The 26230-nt window shown below is 44.4% G+C and overlaps 1 protein-coding gene across 2 annotated transcripts in view; it reads right to left on the minus strand.

Moving 5' to 3' along the window:
• The window catches only part of ARRDC2 (arrestin domain containing 2), a 128978-nt gene that overhangs the window by 8455 nt on the left and 94293 nt on the right, over positions 1-26230 (minus strand). Inside the window, exon 1 of one of the 2 annotated variants that reach the window (XM_082247391.1) lies at positions 4649-4949. The exons of the other annotated variant lie outside the window; for it this stretch is intronic. Coding sequence (XP_082103517.1) covers positions 4649-4925 — 277 coding nt within the window. The 5' untranslated portion in view covers positions 4926-4949. Of the gene's footprint in view, positions 1-4648; positions 4950-26230 lie in introns of those variants that run through there. 2 annotated transcript variants of the gene reach the window in all.

The raw sequence follows: 26230 nt of genomic DNA on the forward strand, positions 1-26230 counted from the left end.
GCACACAGGCATTTTTGTTCTGCTTCGAAAGTGCTTTTGTCAAGTATTTATGAGGCTAGAATCACACTATTCTGCGTGTGATCTAGCGCATGGAGTAACGTGTGTGAATGAACCCATAAGAAAAAGAATTTCCATTTCAAAACCTGAAAAGTGCAACTTAAAAAACGTGTGTCGCAACAATTTGGACAATTCCATTGCTGCAAATGGAGTGCACAATGGTATAACCCAGGGCCAAGTCCCCCTTTCCCAGGCAGCTGCCTATTCTGTTATTTAGCCCCAATTTACACTTGAGCATATCACGTATTAGTCGAGATTTGCTTTGTGTTTTTTCACATGCTGTCAGGAGGCATGTGCTGCACAAGAACTTATTTGGTGAAGGAGTGTACATTTAGACTCAGACTAATTATGGGAGCGTTCACGTTTTTTTGTGCATTTTTTTCATGCTCCCATTTAAGGACCAGTTCACACGTGGAATTGGACAGGAATGTGCGGTGTGTGTTCCTGTGCACTGCAATTTCAGTCAATTCATTAGAATAGGCGGAAATCGCACAGCACCAAGATTAGTGAATATACTACTTTTGGAAATGCACTGCAACCGGATCGCATAGTACTTTACCATGCTGCCCAGTTTAGGCATACGCATTGCGCCTGCGATCTGAATTTGGGGTGTTAATAACTTAATATTGATATTGCAGATCACAACTTCAGTGCATTTTGAACGTGGTGCAAAAAACAAGCACAAACAAGAATTTTTCCGCACAGCGTTCTGATGTGTACTGGCCCTAAAGCAAGGCGGCCAAAAATGCCCCTTTCTGCATCAACAGTATCTAGCGTACCTTTTGCAACTTCAGGCGCTCAAATGTGAATGGAGACAGTTTAAAAGTATGGGATCTGGCTTGCTCAGTGCTTGTAGCCATAAAAAATGCCCAGGCATGAATGGTGGCTCAAGCAGGCCATACGAGGTGCGCATTTCTTTGCTGCAACCATGTGTTGGAGGAAAGCAATTCCCTTGAATCTCCCATCAACACAGATCGGGTTGACAGGGTAATCCCTCCTGCCGGCCGATTGTATAAAAGACAGCTATTTGTTGATCATCTTGGTACATTCTACATGCCCATACATTGTTCGAATTCAGCACAAACCGGCCGAGATTTGAACCATCTATGGGCAGCCTTAATCTGCCACTGTCCAATGGGGACTTCAATACGTTCGGCTTGCTGGTGGAACATAAATACTCCCATATTATAGAAAGTATGCAAGAATGCATAAACTCACAAAATATGCTTCCACATACCAAGAACTTTCTGACCCAGCACAAACACACACAAACAAGTGTTACATAGCACAACACTGCAGATGTGATTGATCGCACGCGATAAGCAGGTACACGGAACAGATTAAAGAAGGGAGAGGAGCCCAGGACACAGGATGGCATCTGTGTAGTTGAACTGGGGACAGCCAGGGAATGTCAGCCAAGTCCATGAGCTGTTTTTCCGCAAGTAGCAGCAGTTTGCTAGTCATGGGGTGCCTTGTTTACATCAGGACCTGCGCTCATCCAGCAGCTCTTAAATCCTTAACCTCGTCATACTTGAATCGAACCAAATCAAGAGTTGTCTAACAGAAAATTCCCCCTCTCACCAACATTTGTGCAGCATTACAATTACACTGCATATTATCATCAAGGAACATGTTTACACTATTCAAAATTAAACTATAACAAAAAAAAAAAAAATAGTCTTTAAAGATTTGGATGGTGTGATTGGGGGTTAGAACCACTTTCAGGCTTTTATTGCTGCCCGTGTTCCTAATAGAAGGATTTAATCTAAGGCAGGGATCCTCAAACTAAGACCCTCCAGCTGTTGCGGAACTACACATTCCATTAGGCATTATAAAACTCTGACATTCACAGATATGACTAGGCATGATGGGAATTGTAGTTCCTGAACTGGAGGGCCAAAGCTTGAAGACCCCTGCTCTAAGGGCTCGTTGACACTGGCGGCAGCCCTTGCTGTCCCTCTGAAAAGTGATCTGTGGTGGATTGCTTTTTACAGGCCAGTTAGCAGGCAGCCTTTAGAGCCCCTTTCACACTAGCAGACCATTTGGTCTGTCAGTTTTTCACGCAGACCCTCCAGTTTCCTCTATGGAGCAGCGGGTGTCAATAGACATGTGTTTATGGATACCTGTTGACATACGGTCAACTAAAATCAGGCGGATGGGGATCCATTCGTCTGGCAAATCAGATCGGTTGGCAATTGGGTGTAAACAGACAGGCAGTACTGTAGGTAATGAAAGCTAGAAAGGCTGTAGATCTGTCTTCCCCATCCATAATGAAAGCTAGAAAGGTTGTGATTGCAAATCTGTCCTCCTCATCCATAATAAAAGCTAGAAAGGTTGTAACTGTAGACCCATTTCCCCTATGCATAATGAAAGCTAGAAAGGTTGTGGCTGTAGATTTGTCCTCCCCATCCATAATAAAAACTAGAAAGGTTGTGGTTGTAGGACCTACTTTCTCCCCATCCATAATGAAAGCTAGAAAGGCTGTGGTTGTAGGACCTACTTTCCCCCCATCCATAATGAAAGCTAGAAAGGCTGTGGTTGTAGGACCTACTTTCCCCCCCATCCATAATGAAAGCTAGAAAGGCTGTGGTTGTAGGACCTATTTTACCCAACCATAATGAAAGCTAGAAAGGTTGTGGTTGTAGGATCTACTTTCCCCCATCCATAACGAAAGCTAGAAAGGTTGTGGCTGTGGTTGTAGGACCTATTTCCCCCCCCATCCATAATGAAAGCTAGAAAGGCTGTGGTTGTAGGACCTATTTTCCCATCCATAATGAAAGCTAGAAAGGCTGTGGTTGTAGGACCTATTTCCCCATCCATAATGAAAGCTAGAAAGGTTGTGGTTGTAGGACCTATTTTCCCATCCATAATGAAAGCTAGAAAGGTTGTGGCTGTGGTTGTAGGACCCATTTTCCCCCATCCATAATGAAAGCTAGAAAGGTTGTGGCTGTGGTTGTAGGACCTATTTTCCCCCATCCATAATGAAAGCTAGAAAGGCTGTGGTTGTAGGACCTATTTTACCCATCCATAATGAAAGCTAGAAAGGTTGTGGTTGTAGGACCCATTTTCCCCATCCATAATGAAAGCTAGAAAGGCTGTGGTTGTAGGACCTATTTTACCCATCCATAATGAAAGCTAGAAAGGCTGTGGTTGTAGGACCTATTTTACCCATCCATAATGAAAGCTAGAAAGGTTGTGGTTGTAGGACCCATTTTCCCCATCCATAATGAAAGCTAGAAAGGCTGTGGTTGTAGGACCTATTTTACCCATCCATAATGAAAGCTAGAAAGGTTGTGGTTGTAGGACCCATTTTCCCCATCCATAATGAAAGCTAGAAAGGTTGTGGTTGTAGGACCCATTTTCCCCATCCATAATGAAAGCTAGAAAGGTTGTGGTTGTAGGACCCATTTTCCCCATCCATAATGAAAGCTAGAAAGGTTGTGGTTGTAGGACCCATTTTACCCATCCATAATGAAAGCTAGAAAGGCTGTGGTTGTAGGACCTTCTTTCCCCCATCCATAATGAAAGCTAGAAAGGTTGTGGCTGTGGTTGTAGGACCTATTTTCCCCCATCCATAATGAAAGCTAGAAAGGCTGTGGTTGTAGGACCTACTTTCCCCCATCCATAATGAAAGCTAGAAAGGTTGTGGTTGTAGGACCTATTTTCCCCATCCATAATGAAAGCTAGAAAGGTTGTGGTTGTAGACCCATTTCCCCCATCCATAAAGAAAACTAGAAATGTTGTGACCGTAGATCTGCCCTTTCCATCCATAATGAAAGCTAGAAAGGTTGTGATTGTAGATCTGTCCTCCCCATCTATAATGAAGGCTAGAAAGGTTGTGGTTGTAGATCTGCCCTTTCCATCTATAATGAAGGCTAGAAAGGTTGTGGCTGTAGATCTGTCCTCCCCATCTATAGTGAAGGCTATAAAGGTTGTGGTTGTAGATCTGTCCTCCCCATCTATAATGAAAGCTAGTAAGGTTGTGGTTGTAGACCTGTCCTCCCCATCTATAATAAATACTAGAAAAGGTTGTGATTGTAGATCTGTCCTCCCCATCTATAATAAAAGGTTGTGATTGTAGGACCTGTCCTCCCCATCTATAATAAACACTAGAAAGGTTGTGGCTGTAGATCTGTCCTCCCCATCTATAATAAACACTAGAAAGGTTGTGGTTGTAGATCTGTCCTCCCCATCCACAATAAACACTAGAAAAGGTTGTGGCTGTAGATCTGTCCTCCCCATCCATAATAAACACTAGAAAGGTTGTGGTTGTATATCTGTCCTCCCCATCTATAATGAAAGCTAGTAAGGTTGTAGGATCTGTCCTCCTCATCTATAATGAACACTAGAAAGGTTGTGGCTGTAGATCTGTCCTCCCCATCTATGATGAACACTAGAAAGGTTGTGGCTGTAGATCTGTCCTCCCCATCCATAATAAATACTAGAAAGGTTGTGGCTGTAGATCTGTCCTCCCCATCTATGATGAACACTAGAAAGGTTGTGGCTGTAGACCTGTCCTCCCCATCTATAATAAAAGGATGGGATTGTAGGACCTGTCACTCTCTCCTCTATAGGTGATGTGTGCTCTCACCTCTGCTCAGCAGCGTCTCCCTCAGGTTGATGTACTCCACCTCATCGCTATAGTTCTGGGTGTATGCAGTGCTGGAGCCTGCACTCCGGGATTCGGTCCAGTGCACCTTAGCATAGCCCCCAGCATGCAGCTTCACCGACTCCACCTTGGTGTCAGCCAGCAGCTCCAGGAGCACCTTCCCCGACACCATGTCCCCGCTGCTGAACACCGGAGGAACGTCGTCCTCTGAGGACTCCAGCACCACCACCAACTTCTTCACCTTGTCAAAGATCATCATGAGCCGAACACAACACAGGTGACAACTTCCCAAAACTTGCTTCGCTTGTAACTCCAGCTGTGCCGGACAACTTCGCTTTTATATGGGAAGTTGCTCAGAGGGCGCGGCTTAGAAAAACAACACAAGCGGCAGAGCCAATAGCAGCCTTCGCCAGCCGTGGTCCGTATCAAGTTGGTCACACCCAGTTTCAGGAGACGAGGAACTTCAAGTCGCCTTGTGCAAAACAAGGTCAAGGCGCATGCGTCACGGCCAGGTAGCCCCTTGTGTGGGACACACCCGGTCATGTAGAAGCGATATACTCTAAGTGTGTCTGAGGGAGAGGGTGTGGCTACAGCTCACTCATACACGTATGTAACAGTACTAACGGCATTTGGGAAAGGAAAATAGGTCAGCTGACACAGGGTGCTGCAATTCTATGCAATAGTGTCTGTGGAGAGCAGGGGAATCCCCGTGTCCGCCTCAAACTACAGGATTCGAAACTGTGAGCTCAGCACAACTATTCCCAGAGCACACAGGCTTTCCAGGAAAAGGAGCTCTGGGCTTCATGGTGGGAAGTAAACAGCCTGAGCTCACCCCTTTTCACCTGGGACAGTCCCTGCAAATAGGAGCCTGTCCCAGGTCATTTGTATTGTCCCTGGAAGCCCCTGTTAATCGGGCTGCCCATAAATGTTACGCAGAAGTAGTGCAGCTGAATGGAAGAATTATTCCAACTCTGCTACTGTGGCCTTAAAGCGGAGTTCCACCCAAAAGTGGAACTTCCGCTTTAGGGAGTCCTGACCCCCTGACATGCCACATTTGGCATGTCATTTTTTTGGGGGGGGGGAGCGGGTACCTAGTTTTGACAGGTACCCGCTCCCACTTCCGCTCAGAGCGCCGCGGCGCCCTGAACGGAAGTTCTCCTCTCCCCCTCCCTCCCTCCCTGCAATCTTCTGGGACATGTCAGAGGTCCCAGAAGATTGCCGGCCAATCATGGCGCGCAGCGCGACTCGCGCATGCGCAGTGGGTACCCGGCTGTGAAGCCGCAAACTGTCACAGCCGGGTGCCCACAGCAGTGATGCCGGCGCCGAGGGAGAGGATCGAGGCTTCGGGCGGCCGCATCGCTGGACCGTTGGACAGGTGAGTGAATGGCTGGAACTCCGCTTTAAGTTTGAAATTTCCTTCTTAATTTCCTGTAATTCTCTCTATATTGAGTAGACTCTATGGCCTCTTTCACACGGCCGCTCCGGTTTTTTTCTCCGCTGCGGCACTTTTTTTTTTTTTTTTACGGACACGGATGACACTCATCAGCTCCGTATGTCCGCATATCATCCCATCCGTTTGCGGATGATATACGGACATAATGTAAGTCTATGGGGATTGCGGATTACAACGCTGACATCCGATTTTGCATCCGTTCCGTTTTTTAAATGGAAGAAAAATAGGGTTCTGTTCCGTTTGCAAAAAACGGAACAGAACTGAAAGGACGAAAATCGGATGTCAGCGGATGGTCATCCGCTGACATCCACAATCCCATTGACATGCATTATGTCCGTATATCATCCGCAAACGGATGGGGTGATATACGGACATACGGAACATCCGTGTGCAAGAGCCCTATAATCTGATAAGTAGGCAAGATTATGCAGAGTGGGCGGAGCTTCAGGGAAGTGGGTGTGGTAATTGATTGCTGTGCTACAAAGTGTCCCTGGAAATTTTTTTTAAATGTTGGCAACTATGAGGTACCACTGGGAGCTCACCCCCACCATAGAGAGGTAACACAGGGAGCTCACCCACCCTCCATAGGAGGGACAACACAGGGAGCTCACCCACCCTCCATAGAGGGACAACACTGGGAGCTCACTCCCACCATAGAGAGGCAACACTGGGAGCTCACCCCCACCATAGAGAGGCAACACTGGGAGCTCATCCCCACCATAGAGAGGCAACACTGGGAGCTCACCCCCACCATAGAGAGGCAACACTGGGAGCTCACCCCCACCATAGAGAGGCAACACTGGGAGCTCACCCCCACCATAGAGAGGCAACACTGGGAGCTCACCCCCACCATAGAGAGGCAACACTGGGAGCTCACCCCCACCATAGAGAGGTAACACTGGGAGCTCACCCCCACCATAGAGAGGTAACACTGGGAACTCACCCCCACCATAGAGAAGTAACACTGGGAGCTCACCCCACCATAGAGAGGTAACACTGGGAGCTCACCCCCACCATAGAGAGGCAACACTGGGAGCTCACCCCCACCATAGAGAGGCAACACTGGGAGCTCACCCCCACCATAGAGAGGCAACACTGGGAGCTCACCCCCACCATAGAGAGGTAACACAGGGAGCTCACCCCCCCCCCACCATAGAGAGGCAACCCTGGGAGCTCGCCCCCACCATAGAGAGGTAACACTGGGAGCTCGCCCCCACCATAGAGAGGTAACACAGGGAGCTCACCCCCCCCCCCCCTTTACATTACACAGCCACCGTACCTCTGGACCACTTCACAATACACAGCCCCCGTACCTCTGGACCCCTTTGCATTACACAGCCCCCCGTGGAACCCTTTACATTCATACAGCCCCCCCATGGAACCCTTTACATTCTACAGCCCCCCTCCCATGGAACCCTTTACATTCTACAGCCCCCACCATGGAACTCTTTACAATATACAGCTCCCCTCCCAGGGAACCCTTTAAGTTTTCCCGCCACTCTTCCCCCCCACGCCCCCCCCCCCTAATGGAACCCTTTACGTTATACAGCCACTCTCCCCCCCCCCCCATGGAACCCTTTAGATGATATATATATACAGCCCCCCCCCCCCAAAGAAGAATTTACATTATAAAGCACGTTACATCACCATTTACATTATAAAGCAAAAGCCTCCCATCCTACTTTATTAGGAGAGCAGTGTAAAGCAGAACGTGACAGGAAGAATCTTCAGCCCTGAATATACAGCGGGAACTGCAGAGGTTAACTTTGCTAGTTACCAGCAGGTGATTGGTTGCTAGGGGGTCCTGCACATTAACTTAGAAAGTTAACTCCAGCAGTGCCCGCCCTGCTGTATATTCAGCACTGATGATTCTCCTTGTGGCTGTACTGTTCTGCTGTACACTCGTCACTGCCACCTGTTCCACTCTCCTGGGTCAGTGAGTGGCAGAGGCAGTTCAGTGGCCAGCCCTGGGGCTCCGTGGCACTCGGGGCAGACCGCCCCCCCCTGTTGGTACGCCACTGGTTACAACCAAAAATGGAAATGGATTTTATTGGGATTTTATCTGATGTACCAACACAAAGTGGCACATAATTGTGACGTGAAAGGAAAATGATAAATGCTTTTCAATTTTTTTTTACACTTGTGAAAATTGTGGTGTGCATTTGTATTCCGCCCCCTGAATCAATACTTTGTAGAACCACCTTTCTCTGCAATTACAGCGGAAGTCTTTTTGGGTATGCCCCTACCAGCTTTGCACATCTAGACAGTGACATTTTTGCCCATTCTTTGCAAAATATCTCAAGCTCTGTCAGATTAGATTGAGAGCGTCTGTAAACAGCAATTTTCAAGTCTTGCCACAAATTATCCATTGGATTTAGGTCTGGGCCATTCTAAAGCTGGATACACACTATACAACCTTTGTTGGTAGATTTCCATTCGATTTACCTTCAACTATGTAGTGCAAGGGCCTGACAGATTGCATACAAATTTAAAGTGGTTAGGTTTGACCTCATATTATATGGTTTTGGTAAGTCTAATGGGCCATAAACACTATACAATTGTCTTTAGATTTTTTCCTTTAGATTTACCAAAGCCATATAATATGAGGTCAAATCTAAACACTTTCAATTTGTATGGAATCAGGCCGGCCCTTGCACTACATAGTTGAAGGTAAATCTAAAGGAAATCTAACAACAAAAGTTGTATAGTGTGTATCCAGCTTAACCTCCCTGGTGGTATGATTCTTTCAGATTGTAGGTGCTGAAAGCGGTACCATTATTTTGCATGTAATTCTTAAGAATGAGCAGCCCAAACCAACTATTTACATATAATTTTTTTTACTGTGCGTTTTTCTTTATAACATCTCGGGTATGATAACGTTTGAAACACTAAATTATAATATAATAAATGACTATAAATAAGTTAAAGTATGTATATATATATATATATATATATATATATATATACACACACACACACACACACACACACACACAGTGCCTTTGCGAAAGTATTCGGCCCCCTTGAACTTTGCGACCTTTTGCCACATTTCAGGCTTCAAACATAAAGATATAAAACTGTAATTTTTTGTGAAGAATCAACAACAAGTGGGACACAATCATGAAGTGGAATGAAATTTATTGGATATTTCAAACTTTAACAAATAAAAAAAATGAAAAATTGGGCGTGCAAAATTATTCAGCCCCTTTACTTTCAGTGCAGCAAACTCTCTCCAGAAGTTCAGTGAGGATCTCTGAATGATCCAATGTTGACCTAAATGACTAATGTTGATAAATAGAATCCACCTGTGTGTAATCAAGTCTCCGTATAAATGCACCTGCACTGTGATAGTCTCAGAGGTCCGTTTAAAGTGCAGAGAGCATCATGAAGAACAAGGAACACACCAGGCAGGTCCGAGATACTGTTGTGGAGAAGTTTAAAGCCGGATTTGGATACAAAATGATTTCCCAACCTTTAAACATCTCAAGGAGCACTGTGCAAGCGATAATATTGAAATGGGAGTATCAGACCACTGCAAATCTACGAAGACCTGGCCGTCCCTCTAAACTTTCAGCTCATACAAGGAGAACACTGATCAGAGATGCAGCCAAGAGGCCCATGATCACTCTGGATGAACTGCAGAGATCTACAGCTGAGGTGGGAGACTCTGTCCATAGGACAACAATCAGTCGTATACTGCACAAATCTGGCCTTTATGGAAGAGCGGCAAGAAGAAATCCATTTCTTAAAGATATCCATAAAAAGTGTTGTTTAAAGTTTGCCACAAGCCACCTGGGAGACACAACTGAAACCAAAATCAAACTTTTTGGCAACAATGCAAAACGTTATGTTTGGCGTAAATGCAACACAGCTCATCACCCTGAACACACCATCCCCACTGTCAAACATGGTGGTGGCAGCATCATGGTTTGGGCCTGCTTTTCGTCAGCAGGGACAGGGAATATGGTTAAAATTGATGGGAACATGGATGGAGCCAAATACAGGGCCATTCTGGAAGAAAACCTGATGGAGTCTGCAAAAGACCTGAGACTGGGACGGAGATTTGTCTTCCAACAAGACAATGATCCAAAACCAAGCAAAATCTACAATAGAATGGTTCACAAATAAACATATCCAGGTGTTAGAATGGCCAAGTCAAAGTTCAGACCTGAATCCAATCGAGAATCTGTGGAAAGAACTGAAAACTGCTGTTCAGAAACGCTCTCCATCCAACCTCACGAGGAACGGGCAAAAATTTCAGTCTCTCCATGTGCAAAACTGATAGAGACATACCCCAAATGACTTACAGCTGTAATCGCAGCAAAAGGTGGCGCTACAAAGTATTAACTTAAGGGGGCTGAATAATTTTGCACTCTCAATTTTTCCGTTTTTTCTTTTTTAAAAAAGTTTGAAATATCCAATAAATTTCGTTCCACTTCTTGATTGTGTCCCAATTGTTGTTGATTCTTCAAAAAAAAAAAAAAAATTACAGTTTTATATCTTTATGTTTGAAGCCTGAAATGTGGCAAAAGGTCGAAAAGCTTAAGGGGGCCGAATACTTTCGCAAGGCACTATATATACATTACAGTAAAACTGCAGGAAAGGGCACTGAGGGGCAATCTAATGTGAATTTATTTTTGTTTGGTGTGTTTTACTTTTGAATTTGCCGCCGGTTCCACCCCCCTGCGAGCGTCACGTCGCAGGAGACGGAAGCTGGGGGAACGGAGAGCATCGGGAGGAAGATACTCCGCCGCACACCGCCCGCATACATCGTTGGATCCCGGTGACAAGGTAAGTAACCCCTCTACCAGGATCCAGCGATGCTTCTGGCGGTACCCCAAATGTGGCTCGGGGTTACCGCTTTTGGCACTGAAATGTAACCCCGAGCCACACTTGGGAATACCACTAGGAAGGATAAAGGAAAAAATCTAAAGAAAATTGTATAGTGTGTATCCAGCATACCACATGAATGTGCTTTGATCTAAACCAGGGATCCTCAAACTACGGCCCTCCAGCTGTTATGGAACTATATGTCCCATGGGGCATTGTAAAACTCGGACATTCGCACACGTGATTAAGCATGATGGGAATTGTAGTTGCTGAACAACTGGAGGGCAAGAGTTTGAAGACCCCCCTGCTCTAAACCATTCCATTGTAGCTCTGGCTGTATGTTTAGGGCCGTTGTCCTGCTGGAAGTAGGGTTGCCACCTCATCCCTTTAAACCAGGACACACATTAATTACACAATTCTCTTGGTCTGACCTATTGTCCTACTCAAAAAATTGATATCTTCGAGCTAATTAAGGATGTTCACCTGTTCGCTCGTAGATTGATGTTTAAAGTAAATTATGACAAAGATAATCAATCAGTCTTCAACAGATCAACTGATCAAATCTAACTGCTTGCCTGCACAAAACCAGGAATTTTCTCTGGCCGAAATGCAGGCACTCAGTGATTTGATGGAGCTCTGGGAAGAAGGAGACTCATCAGGTTGGCCCTTTTCTGATGATTTAATTGATCAGACGGCCACTCCAGAAAATCTTGAAGTGGAGGCCATTTTTCCTCCTCCATCGTCTTATAAATCCAAATCCCAATTTTTTCCTTTACTGCAATCTAACCCTAACATTTGGGCCTTTACCCAACAAGTGATTAGGGAAATTCAGAAAACCAAGTGGAAAGATGTAAATTCCTCTAACCTAAATGATAGTCAAATTAGAGCTATTCAATCACTTCAAAACGACCCCTCCCTCACAATAAAACCTTCAGATAAGGGCGGAAATGTCGTTGTAATGGACACATTAGGGTATGAAGCTATGGTTTTGGACATTTTGAATAATAAAGATTGGTATAGAAAAATTTCTGAAAGTTTCTTAGCAAGAATAATCATCAAATATCGTCCACTTATTTTTGAAGCCTATTCTAGAGCCTTGATAGACAAAAAAACTTGGGAATTTTTGAATATTAAGGATCCAAAAACCCCCACTATGTATGCCCTACCTAAGGTTCACAAAAACCTTAAAAAACCTCCAGGTAGACCTATAGTCTCTGGCAATGGCTGCCTAACGGAACGAGCCAGTCAACTAGTGGATGATTATTTACGTCCCCATGTACTGGCTTTGCCCTCCTACATTAGGGACACTAGTGATCTCATCAAAGCCATTGTTGGCATCCAAGTCCCTGAGGAGGCATGGTTGGTGGGTATTGATGTGGAGGCCCTCTACAACTCCATCCCACATCATTGTGGGGTTAGAGTTGTGGAGGGCTTTCTATCAGAGAGAGGAGGTTCTTCAGTGGAATATAATGCCTTTGTCATCTCACTCCTTAGATTTATTCTGTCCAATAATGTCTTTCTGTTTAATGGTTCCCATTACCTCCAGGTGCAGGGGGTGGCTATGGGGACCAAGTGTGCCCCCTCTTATGCCAACCTGCACCTGGGGAGATGGGAGCGTGATCTTTTCTCCAGGGATGACCTGGAGTCTTTTTTATCTTGTATACTCCTATGGAGAAGATTTATTGATGACATTTTTATGATTTGGACAGGCTCTCTAAACATGTTGTTGAGATTTTTTGAGGTGTTGAAAGTCAATGACTTCAATCTCAAATTCACCTACACCTATAGCCAAAAGTCCTTGGACTTCTTGGATATTTCCATTTATGTAGATGAAGATGGCATTCTGGGTTCCACCCTCCTTCGTAAAACTACTGCAGGCAATACTATACTGAGGGCAGATAGCTCCCACCCCCAACCTTTGGTATTTAGTATACCATATAGCCAGTACCTAAGATTACGGCGTAATTGCACGAAATCTGAAGATTTCGAGAGAGAAGCCAAAAATTTACAGAAGAGACTTCTAGGTAGAGGTTACAGTAGGGCGTGTTTGAAAAAATCTTATCATAGAGCAAAAAAATGGAACAGGACTGATTTGGTTTTTGGCAAAAAGAAAAAGAACAAAACCAACACTAATGGGGTACGCTTAATTACACGATACTCTGGTCAACATGACCAAGTACGGTCAATTCTCAAAAAGTTTTGGTATCTCTTAGAGGCAGATGAAAAGGTATCTAGATTTATTGATGCCCGCCCCCAGATAACTTTTAAAAGGTCTCGCTCGTTAAGGGATCAATTGGTTCATAGCCATTATACTCCTTCAATCAAATGTAAAAAAACACCTACAGGCACATATTCCTGCAGAAAATGTAACTTCTGCAAGTATCTGCCTAATTTGAGTGAAATTATTCTTCCTAATGGAAAATTATATAGACCGAATTTTTATGCAAACTGTCAAACAGTAGGAATTGTCTATATAATGCATTGCAGTTGTAAAGCCTTCTATATAGGCAAAACAAAAAGGCCCTTTTTCAATCGAATTCGTGACCATGTTAAACTTGTCAAGAACAAAAAGTTTTAAAGTCCCATTAGTCGACATATGGGTTTATACCATGGCTTCGACGATAGGATGATGACCTTCTTTGCTTTGGAACACATCCCACTCAATGAACGAGGTGGAAGTGTAGACAGAAATTTATTGCAACGTGAAACCAAGTGGATATTTAATTCATCAGCTACTGGTGGGAGTGGAGAGGGTGTATAAATGCCGGCGCAGCATGGTCAGTATTACACTAGACCACCGGGGAACGACATATGAACTTCGAGACCACTTGCGGTAAATGAAATCTTTCGAACCTTGCTTCTTTCCATATTTTTGATATATTAGATGCTGACCATGCCCTTCTGTGCCTCTCTTCTCTCTTTCCTCCCGTGCAGTCTCCTTCATTTGAGCGCACTTTTGGAAAATCTGTTCAATTACAATGGCGGTGTACTTATGAATACTGCATGACAATTTATGTGCCCAGTTTGCTAACTTAGGGTAAGTATGTATACCCTTAAACTTGACAGACTTATATTGCGTTTGTCATTGCTATTTAATCAACAAACTTCATTTTTTCTTTAAGGGATACCTCCCATTTAGGGATATCAAGGGAACATTATTTTCCCTCCCTGCCCCCTGTTTTGACATTGGGGTACTCAGTGAATTAAGTGCACATTCATCATAATCAGGTGAATATATGTAAGGTTCTGGCACTCTCAGTGCCTCCTATCACATTTATTCCGGGTGATTTCCATCTACCTAGACAGAAGAAACACATATAGGTGTGTTTCCCTTTAAGGCTGAAGCGGTCATCACCCAGCGCCGGACTAGATGGCTATTTAGGGCGTCGGTTCTCACTCACATGTGTTCGTTCAAACACCAGTACCTGGATACTAATCTTGCTTGAAGCTTCCATGCTTGCAAGCTCTCCTCGCTGACGAACCTCGCTGCGCTGATCCCTGCATCCTGCTACTGGATCATCCGCATCTCCTGAGCGATCCTTCGGCTATCGCTATTAGTGCTAAGTACCCCACAGGGGAAATCTCTATAGACTTGTACTAGGCTTACACTATTTAGCTCTGCATAGCAAGGACTGTCTTTTACATCTGCATAACTAGATTGCTAGCTCTTGAGGCTACTGCTACTATTTCCTGCACTGGGTTGATCTCTCCTGTATGCACCTGCTACTCTGTCATCTGTTATCATACATGATCGCTAACCCTTCCTGCATCCATCTGCACTGTCTCACCTCAAGTGTCTGTCACCTACCACTTCCACTCAAACCTATCCCTAAGACCTTTATCATTGTCTTACCACATGTATATAAAGTCACACTAGGAACCAGCTTAATTACGGTGTGTATTTACTTGCTGAAATAAGACCTTCCATACATGATGAGTCATTGAGGTTGGGATTGGTATCTCAGCATATCTCCTACATGACTACTGACGTGGAACTACTTCTGCAGCTGAAAATCCACACCTTATAAGAAACGCAAGGAGCGTTACAATATATTAGAAATCCCTCCGATTCCCCCATAGAGAGCAGTGGGACCTGACAGCTCTGTCTCCGCACAAAATCAAATTTAGGCGAATTTGTATTCTGCTACATATTTTTGGTAAAAAAAAATCCCAAAAAGCCTATATTAATTGCGCAAAAGTTATAGCATTTACAATCTACGGGAAAGATTTTTGGTATTTTTATTTTTTTGTTTTTATTAGTAATGGAGGCGATCAGCGATTTTTAGCGGGACTGCGGCGGACAGATCGGACCTCTAACTGACATTTTTGACACTTTTTGGGGACCAGTGACATTAATACAGTAATCAGTGCTAAATAATATGCACTGTTACTGTATAAATGACACTGGCAGGGAAGGGGTTAACACTGGGGGCGCTCAAAGGGGTTAATGTATGCCTAATAATGACGACACAGAGAGATCAGGGTTTCAGCTTAAACTGATCTCTTTCTGCCTGTGTGACAGAAGACTCGCCTGCTTTGTTTACATAAGCAGGCAGGTCTTCTGTCCATTTCTGTGACGATTGCGAGAGGCTGACGGTGATCGCCGCCGCTCCTCGTGCGGTCTGACTCCTGCTATATCTAATCACAGCAGATATGCGAACTGAGCTGGGGGTGTCGTTAACTTTGTATTGCTACCCCCAGCAATTCGCATATGGCAGTGTGAACTGCCTGCGAGTTGAATGCGATGAGGGAAGCCGCAGTGGATTCGCAGGGTTCCAGCATTGCATATGTGTGAACCGGGACTTAGTGCCTTATGTGCATTATATCAGCCTCAGAACCTGTGTAATTAATATGTGTCCTGGTTTAAAGGGATGTTGGCAACCTTAGCTAAAAGGTGAAGCTCTGCCCCAGTCTTAAGTCTTTAGCCGACTCAAACAGGTTTTCTTCTAAGATTGCCCTGTATTTGGCCCCATCCATCTTCCCATCAACTCTGACCAGCTTCCCTGTCTCTGTTGAAGGAAAGCATCCCCCAACATATTGCTGCCACCACCAGGGTTTAAGAAGGGGATGGTATGTTCAGGGTTGCAGTGTTTGTTTTCTGCCACACATAGCGTTTAAGTTAAATTTTGGTCTTATCTGACAAAAGCAACGTCTTCTACAGGTTTGCCGTGTCCCCCACATGGCTTCACACAAACGGCACTTTTTATGGCTTTCTTTCAACAATGTCTTTCTTCTTGCCACTCTTCTATAAAGGCCAGATTTGTGGAGTATACGACTAATAGTTGTCCTGTAGACAGATTCTCCCACCTGAGCTGTGGATCTCTGTAGCTCATCCAGAGTTATGATGGGACCTTGCCCGGCCTGTCAGTTTAGGTGGACAGCCATATCTTGTTAGGTTTGCAGATGTGCCATACTCTTTTTTTGGATGTTGGACTGAACAGTGCTCTGGGAGATGCTCAAAGCTTGGGATATTTTTTTTTTTTATAACCTAACCTTGCTTTAAACTTCTCCACAACTTTATCCCTGATCTGTTGGGTGTGTTCCCTGGCTTTCATGATGCTGTTTGTTCACTAAGGTTCTTTAACAAACTTCTGAGGGCTTCACAGAACAGCTGTATTTATATGGAGATTAAATTACACACAGGTGGACTCTTACGAATTAGGTGACTTCTGAAGGCAATTGGTTCCACTAGATTTTATTTAGGGGTATCCGAGTAAAGGGGACTGAATACAAATCCCCGCCACACTTTTCAGATATTTATTTGTAAAACATTTTGAAAGGCATTGATCATTTTCCTTCCACTTTACAATCATGTGCCACTTTGTGTTGGTCTATCTATAAAATCGCAATCAAACACATTTACGTTTTTGGTTGTAACATGACAAAATGTGGTACATTTCAAGGGCAAGATACTGTATATACAACTACTTTATTTAATGCAAGCTTGGACAATTTCCTCCAAAAATTAGAAAACTGGAGCCAAAGTTTTTGCATGGCTCCCAACTGTTCTTTAGTCCAGGTCAGAGGTGCGCCCTGCGACCTTCTACTTTGGTATGGTAGGTCAGCAATCCCAGATGGCGGGTTCCTGACCTGCCATCCCAGAGCATTAGTGGTAAGAATGGAGCCGGCAGTAGAGGAAGTGTGCGGCTGCAATAGAGAGTAAAGCTGATGCTTCTGTTACAGCGCAGACTCCTGTCACAGGCAGAGCAATACCAAATGCAATCAACAGTCCCGCGATACCCGCCTGGGACAGCAACAGCCCACGATACCCGCCTGGGACAGATACCTGCAGGAATCCTGAGGAAGAAGTGAAGTTTGGAATCAATTTTTTTTTTAAATTCAAAACCGCAATTGGCATGTCTGTTCGCTACACTGATTACTCTGGGCTGCTTTCAAACTGATCCGCAGGTGCAGCAAAGTGCACCTGCGGGTTACTTGCACTTAGCCAAAGACTGATGTTATTACCCACTTAAGGACCACCCCACGTACATGTACTGGGGCAGGGCGGCCCTTCAGCGCAAAGTCACATACCTGTACCTGATTTTCTCTATAGGCTCTGTGGCACTGGAGCTGCAATTCCCCTGTGATTGGACACAGTGGGAGCCAATGAGCGGTCTGGCCGCCGGCCACCCGTGATCGTTCTGAGGAATGACAGAATGGCGGTCTGGCTATGTAAACAAGGCAGACCATCGTTCTGTTAGACAGGAAAAGAGAGATCTTGTGTTCCTACTAATCAGGAACACAGATCTCTCTCTTCCTGCAGTCAGTCCATCCCCCACACAGTTAGAAAGCCCTCGCTAGGAGCACACTTAACCCTTTGATCGCCCCTGATGTTAACTCATTCCCTGCCAGTGTCATTTATACAGTTACAGTGCATTTTTTTTTAGTACTGATCACTGTATTAGTGTTACTGGTTCCCTAAAAAGTGTCACGTTTGTCTGTTGCACTGTCGCAGTCCCACTAAAAATCACTGATCACCACCATTACTAATAAAAACAATAGAAAAAAAATGCAAAAAAAGTCCATAAATCTTATCCATAGTTTGTAGACGCTATAAGTTTTGCGCAAACCAATCAATATATGCTTTTTGGGATTTTACCAAAAATATGTAGCAGAATACAAATTGGCCTAAACTGATTTAGAAAACATTTTTTATTGGATATGTTTTATAACAAATTAAAAAATAGTTTTTTTTTATTTTTTCAAAATTGTCGGTTTTTATTTGTTTATAGCGCAAAAAATAAAAATTGCAGGGGTGATCAAATACCACCAAAAGAAAGCTCTATTTGTGGGGGAAAAAAGGACATCAATTTTATTTAGGTACAATGTCATACGACCGCGCAATTGTCAGTTAAAGTAACAGTGCCGTATTGCAAAAAATGGCCTGGTCATTAAGGGGGTAAAACCTTCTGGGGCGGAAGTGCTTAAAGCACACCAAAACTCCTGAATGCAGGAGTTTTTGGTGCGCTTTCAGAAAGTGCACCACACCTGCAGGATATAATAGCGTTCTATGGCAAACTGCAGGTAACCCACAGGAAAGCTACAGGAGCGCTGCGCTGCACCTACGGTGTGGGTAAACTGCAGCACATCAGTATGAATTGTGTGAATGTGTGGTGGTACGCTATTCATGTGCTCACTTTAAACATAAATGAACTCCAATTAACAAACAATAAGCAAATCCTAAAACATTTCCTTATTAAACATTAATAATAGTGATTGATATTAAAGTCCATGATTATGCGTGATGTGCCTCTTCATTGAAACCAAACAAAACATTTTTTGAACATAAGTACCTCTTTATTAGATATTAACAGGGTGCTATTGTTCCAACAAATATGTGCAGTAAGATGTTAGAGTCCTCCACCTGAAGGACTGATCAGCTTTGCATAAGCACTTCCATGTGTCAGTAGGTCATCTCCACAATTATGTAAAATAGAGAAGGAAATCCCATAGTACAGCAATTCTTTAAAACATTTTATCTAAGCATAAAAAGTTATCCAGAACACTCACATTTCGGAGGTATAAACAGGTAGTGGAAAAATCTGTCTTAATTGAATAGCCTGATGGAGCCCCGCTCAGTGGCTTCCTGGGAAGTCACTGAGCGGGGCTCCGTCAGACTGTGTAATCCAAGACAGTTTTTTCCAATACCTGCATTTTAATGCCTGTTTATACCTCCGAAATGTGAGTGTTCTAGATTACTTTTTATGCTTAGATAACATGTTTTAAAGGATTGCTTCACTATGGGATTTCCTTCTCTATTTAACATAAGTGTGGAGATGACCTACTGACACAAGGAAGTGCTTATGCCAAGCTGATCAGTCCTTCAGGTGGAGGACTCTAATATCTTACTGTACACATTTGTTGTGCTCCAGGTGAGCGCGCACTGCACTTAAAGGTGCCGAGGTGGAAGTGTCTGGCACCATAGCACCCTGTCAATATCTAATGAAGAGGCACTTATGTTCAAAAATGTTTTTTGTTCCATTACAATGAAGAGGCACTGCATGCATAATCACGGACTTTAATATCAATGTTTTAGGATTTGCTTATTGTTTGTTAATTGGAGCTCATTTATGTTTAAAGTGAACATATATGAATAGCACACATTCACATTTTCTACTGACCATTTCAAGTTCTTGGAGTACTTGAACACAGGTATAAAATATACGTAAATATTGTTGTTTTCCATCACAGAGGTGGAGATAATCTTCCCTGAAGAAGAATAGAACTACGAGTTCATACTTTATTCGAAACGCGTTGGATTCGCCCTCTACATGGGGACTTTTGTGGTCTCTACATCAATTGTTATGTGCCGTTTGTATTACGGGCTATTTGTGGGCCCAACCAATTTTTAATGTTATTGTGTGGCTTATTTTGTATAATGTTGATTTTTCAATAAATTATGAATTTTATTTATATATCTTATGTTTATTGCCCTTAAAATCCCACCTAGAGGAGAAATTTATTTTTTGTCTTGAACACAGTGGGAGCAGCAATTCACATCACTTATCACTTTTGTGTGTTTATCATACCACTTTATTTTATTTTTTTATTCATTCACACATCAGTATGAATGTAGCCTTAGACCCCTTTCACATGATCAGTCCAATTGGGTCCGCCTGTCCATTTTTCAGGGGGACCCAGTCGGACCCTCCATTTATCTATGGAGCGGCAGATGTAAATGGACTTGTGTCCATTTACACCCGCCTACCTCCAATCGGATCCGCTTAAAAAAAAAAAAAACAGAAGGGGATCTGTCCCCTTCCGTCTGGGCAGATCAGAGAGCTCAAAGAGCAGAGTGGGCTGTGTCCGTGCCCTCTCTGTATATGCAGAGCGGACATGGATCTGTCATCTGGTCGTTCAACTCATTATGGCCCACGACTGGTTAGCAAGTCACTAAAGTAGCCCTCGCTCTTCAAAAGGTGGGGCGCCCGTGGTCTAGGTTCACACATACGCAAGTTCGGTAATTGCACGCCTTCCGCAGCCAAAACTCACAGGGGCGTTTAATTCCTAATAGCACCCCCACACATCTCAAAATGCAGCACATTTTTGGGTGCACGATACCATGCGGTTCAGTGTGACTGCGTTTTACAAAAGGGGCCAGGTGCCTTTATTCTACAGGTACAGCAGCTCTTTTAAAGGAATAGACAAACACACCCACACAGAGACGCAAATATGTCAGCTTAGCCTGTATAGCACCAACAGTTTGCATAGGACAAAATGAAGGCCTACAGTACAGTTACAATACGGCTCAATACAAGAGAGATCAGAGGGTCCTGCCCAGAGCTTACAGTCTAAAATTTGGGCTGAACTCCAGCAGAAATAAGACAAAAAACTACCCCTGCAGTGCTGCCCCCCCCCCCCCCCAATGTTTATTCTTTCTCGCCGCTGAGCTTCTAAATGCCGGGAGGCAAACATTTGGTCATGTGACTTCTGTGATTGGCGGCCACATGGTTGGAAAGCTCCCAGTCGCAAACATGCATTGGGAACTTTCCAATCCCCACCAGTGACTCCTGGGAGCGCACGCTCTCAGCACAGAAAGGTGAATACATGAGGCCACATATATTCACTCACAGGCAAAGTGACATAGTACTACGTCGCTCGCCTGTGAGGCTCTAGGGGGTGAGCGCGCGCCGCCGGAGGCGCGCTCCCGCCCCCGCTCGTTCCCTAAGCAGTTACTCGCGATCTCCCCGTAGAGAGGGAGAAAGGCAGGCGACTGTAAACAAAGCCGCCTGTCATTCTCCCCTGTGTAAGAACAGAGATCATACGGTCCTGCTATGTAGGATCGTATGTCTCTGTTGTTACACCACTAGCCACACCCCTTTACAGTTAGAAGAGCGCCCCTAGGGACACACTTAACCCCTTGATCACCAATAAAGTTAACCCCTTCCCTGCCAGTTTTACAGTAACAGTGCATATGTATAGCACCGATTACTGTAGCATGTCACTGGTAACCCCAAAAATGTCAGTCAAGGGTCCGATCTGTCTGCCGCAATGTCGCAGTCCCGCGAAAAAAAAAAAATCGCAGATCGCCGCCATTACTCGTTAAAGAAAAAAACACCAAAAATGACAGAAATCTTTCCCTTAGTTAATAAACGCAATAACTTTTGCGCAAACCAATCAAAATACGCTTATTGTGATTTTTTTTACCAAACATATGTAGCAGAAAACAAATTGGCCAAAAATGTTAAAAAATTTGATTTTTACATTATTTTTTTGGGAATTTCACATAAAAAAATGTGAAAAATAGTTATTTTTTCAAAATGTACACTCTTTTTTTGTTTATAGCGCAAAAAGTAAAAATCGCACAGGTGGTCAAATACCACCAAAAGAAAGCTCTGTTTGTGGGAAAAAAAGGATGTCAATTTCATTTGGGTACAGCGTCGCACGACCGCGCAATTGTCCGTTAAATTCACGCAGTGCCGAATCGCAAAATAGGGCCTGGTCAGGAAGGGGGTAAAATCTTCCGGGGCTTAAGTGGGTAAAAGGATAAGTTCACCTTTGGGAACGTTCCATGTGCCACCCGTTTTTAGGGAAGAACATGTAGCACCCCCCCCCCCCCACCCTGTGACAGAGGGCCAGGGATCTTCTCTCCGCAAACACAGTCACTATTTGAAAAGAGCGCAGCTGTGCCTGTACGGAACTCCACTGACAGCCTTAATTTTCAATTAACTACCGGGGCGCTGTTTAGCACTATAGTACTTCACCGATTCTTTGTGTCATTGTGTAACTGCCTAGTGCCTACCTGTACGAGGTACAAGCAGACAGATATACAGACAGTCTGCAAAAGCCCTGCATTGCACCCGCAATCTGCTGATTTTGAGTGCAATGCTTTGGAGGCTCATCATTAAAAAAAAAAAATGATAAAAATGCACTTTTTCTTACCTGCAAAAATATCTGCATTAATTAATTTTTTTCTTATTTTTTTACAAAAAGGTAAAACTTATACTTTCAAGCCTAAGGGCCCTTTCAGACAGGTTTTCCAATCATGGCGGACCTGATCGGACCTTGCAGTCTCCCCTATGGAGTGGCGGATGTCAGCGGACACATGTCTGCTGATATCCGCCGCTATCCGATCCTGCCCGCAAATGCAGACAGATGGTGGTCCTATTTTTCACCTGTCTAGCATATCGGATAGGATTTCCCCATAGCGGAGACCAGGACTGTGTCTGTGTCCGCTCTGCACAGAGGAGTGGACAGGACCGGTCATCTGCCTGCTTAGCCGGGATCAGCGGAGCAAGCACAATCCATTGCACGGAGGCCCCCCTTGTGAAAGGGGCCTTAAGCTGGCCATAGATAAGTGAGAATAAAGGCTTTTTTTCTTAAAATAAAAAAAATAAAAATTATTACCTATGCTGTGCAATGATATTGCATAGAGAAGTCCCTTGCTTTCGCTTTGGCAGTCCTCCAATTTTCCTCTTCGCTGAGAGCCCCCTAAGCAAGGCATATTGCGGGCATGCTCCCAAGCTGCTCTGTGTGCATTCATAGACACATGCAGCACTGGGAAGACATGCCCCCACTCCTTTTCCTTAACTGACAGCAGCAGGGGCCAATGGCTCCTACTGTTCTCAGTGTCTCTGGTGAGACCACAATGAGGAGAGTGGTGCTGCAGGCAGGACAGTGCTGGAGTGTTGAGAGGAGCCATGTGAGTGTGCAAGTATGGGGGGGCGGGGGAGTAGTCTAAGTTTTTTTAAATGCAGAGAATGCAAGCCGCTGATCGAGAAACTTTCCCTTTTAACAGAAGTCGATATATCGGCTACACATGGATCCCAATTTAGCCAGTGCCCGCTAAACCGACTGAATTTCGCTCCTTTTATGGCCAGCCTAATGCCATGTTTACTGTGCCTTTAAATAAAGTTGACCCAAAAATGTTTTTCTTCACGAACAGGTATATTTTTTTGGGCACACTGTATAAACTGTATGCACAGTAGCTGATGCCACTGAGTTTAAACAGCGCTTCCAGCACATGTATGATCAATGCTGTAATGGCTGATTGCATGCTGGCTTTCCAGCTGGATTATTCAAATCAGCTTCTGTTGAACAGAGAGGTACACACAGTTTGAAATTTGTCTGGTTCCTACTGAACCAGCCAACTTTCAATATGTGTATACCAAGCTTAACCGGGACCATCTCTTTATTGCAGTGATCTCTAAAATGCGGCCTATGAGCTGAATGTGGCCCTTTGCTTGACTTTATTTGGCCCTTGGGACAAAGATATAAAGGGAATATTCCTTCCACTGACCCCATTGATGAGGCACTATTCCTCCAACTGACACCAATAGGGCACTATTTCTCCCAAAGATGGGACACTGTTCCTTCGCCCACTGGGCACAGGTGTTATGGAATTTTTTAATCCCACTGACCACCAAGCCTGAGACATATTGTTCTACTAAAGCTGGGGCATTTTCTATCCCCACTGTCCACAGTTCGAGCCCTGTAATGTCTAAGCAATAGTAAACTGGCCCTTTGTTTAGAAAGTTTGGAGACCCCTGTTCTATTGGAACCAAATCTCTATTCCTCTTTAGTGGCTCATCTTTTTGGCCTGTTGCATACTGGGGAGGACTTGCCCGTTCAGAGCATTGAGAGTTTTGTGGACTAAAAGTGTGCCATTCAAAGTACCATAATGCCCATTGACTGATAGGTACGGTGAAAGGTGGGTGTTCAGGAAGAACATGGCCTTTTGTCACACGCTTTTTCAGCTCTCCCAGCATCAGTTGCAAAGTAAGCTGATGGTAAACAACTTCCCTGGGGAGCAGGTAGCTGTATTATGCCCAGCATGTGCCACTGACTGTGAATATCACTTGATTTCTGAACGATGAAGTATCTCAACTGAAAGCTGCAAGCCCAACATATATTAGTACTAGCCCAGGGAGTGAATGTCCCATAGCCCTCCCCTAAATGTACAGACCTCTAAAAAAAAAAAAAAAAATGTATTTAAAAGTAAAACTCCAGCTATTATCCTGGCCTCCTTAAAGCCCCCCCAATACAAAAAAAATACTATGCACAGCTTTTACTTTCAGTCTTCTAGCCGACCTTGTGACATCATACCAGCTACCTCTTCATCTGTAGTGGCAATTTTTCATGCACTGAGCTGGCCTCATATAATGACATATGGTCAGTCCTGGAGTACTGAGAGCCCAGACTCAGAGGAGACATGTAAACAAAGAGCTGGGCTCACAAGAAATGACCAGAATGACATGCCAGGAAAGGACTGTGAACACTGGAATGTGAGGATGATGAAGAAAAAAAATAAATATGTATGCCTGCCAAAAGTGTTAGGCCCCTTTCACACAGGCTTTCCGATCAGGTCTGTCTGTCAGTTTTTCAGGTGGACCTGATCACTCCATGCACCTCTATGGGGCAGCGGGTGTCAGCACTGACATGTCTGAGACCCGCTGCTATCTGATCGAATCCTGTCCGTGAAATCCAGACGGATGGAAACCCTATTTTCCATCCATCCGGAGGATCGGATGAAAACAGACAGGTGGTCCATTTTCATGCGATCTCCCATAGAGGGGAGCGGGGATCTGACAGATCCGTTTCAGCACAGTGAGTGGAGACGGAACGGTCATCCACCTGCTCAGCGGAGATTGGTGGATCGATCCGCCGATGAGCAAAACGGAGTCCGCTGGGCGGAAAGCCTATGTGAAAGGACCCTTATACTGCACTTCACACTTATTTCTTATTATTTCTTACAGTAACGCATGCCACTCTGTGTGGTGTGTTATAATGCTACTCATTTGAAACTGCACTCCAAAAGCATAACTACAGGCCCAGTATAGAAAACCTGTTGGATGCTCCCCATGCCTGTATACTAACTTCCCACAGGAAGTTGGGAAGGATTTCTATTGTAAACACTACAGCTGCTGGTGCCATCATAAAGTTAGAACCCTTAAAGTGGAGTTCCACCATAATTTAATACTTACCTCCATCTTCTCGCTCCGGGTCACCTGAAAAAGAAATGGATAATCGCATATTTTTTTTTTTTTACTTACCTCGTAGCGAAGAAAAAATACTTACCTTACTTCCTCCTTCCTCGGCCGCGGCCCGTCGTCACTTCCTGGCTCTGCAATGATTCCTGGGAGCTGAACGTCATAGCTCCCAGGAATCATTGCGCCTGCACCGGCCCCGACGTCAGTTCCGGGTTGCGCGCGTCATCCCCTTCTAAACAGCTTCTGGGCATGCCCAGAAGCTGTAGAGGGATGACGCGCGTGACCCGGAAGTGACGTCGGGGCCGGCGCAGAGCATCGTGGGACCAAAGAAGGCGGGAGAAGATGCCGAAGGGGATCTCGCTGGCTTCAAGCTGCCCACATCTGAGATGGCAGCGCTGGACAAGACGTTTTCAAGGTAAGTATTTGTCCTAACAGGTAAGTGCAACCTGGGACAGATCAGAGGCTAGCCATTGTGGAATTTACTAGCCCTGACTGTCCCGGGGGTATTAAAAAAAAAAAAAAAAAAAAATCCAGGGTGGAACTCCCCTTTAAAACTGAATCCAGAATCATTTGCCATAATGTGCAAATTGCAATTTGCCTCTTGGTTTTGGCTCCTCGTTTCACTGCTACCGCCACAATGATTTTTTTCCCGGTACCAGAGTCATCTTTTTTTGGTCAGTGGGTAGGTCAGTGATGATGCACTGCATGTGCGCTGGAGTTGTTTTATCAAAATGTTTAAACGCTCGGCTTCTTACTTGTGCTAAGCTTGTATGCTGCACTATGAAGGCAGTGTGCATTAGCTCAAGGATAAAGTTCAAGCTCCAAAAAATTGATTTTTGTAAAATCTTACCG

Source organism: Pelophylax lessonae (genome assembly GCF_965119305.1).
Source record: "Pelophylax lessonae genome assembly, chromosome: 1".
NCBI classification, from domain to species: Eukaryota; Metazoa; Chordata; class Amphibia; order Anura; family Ranidae; genus Pelophylax; species Pelophylax lessonae.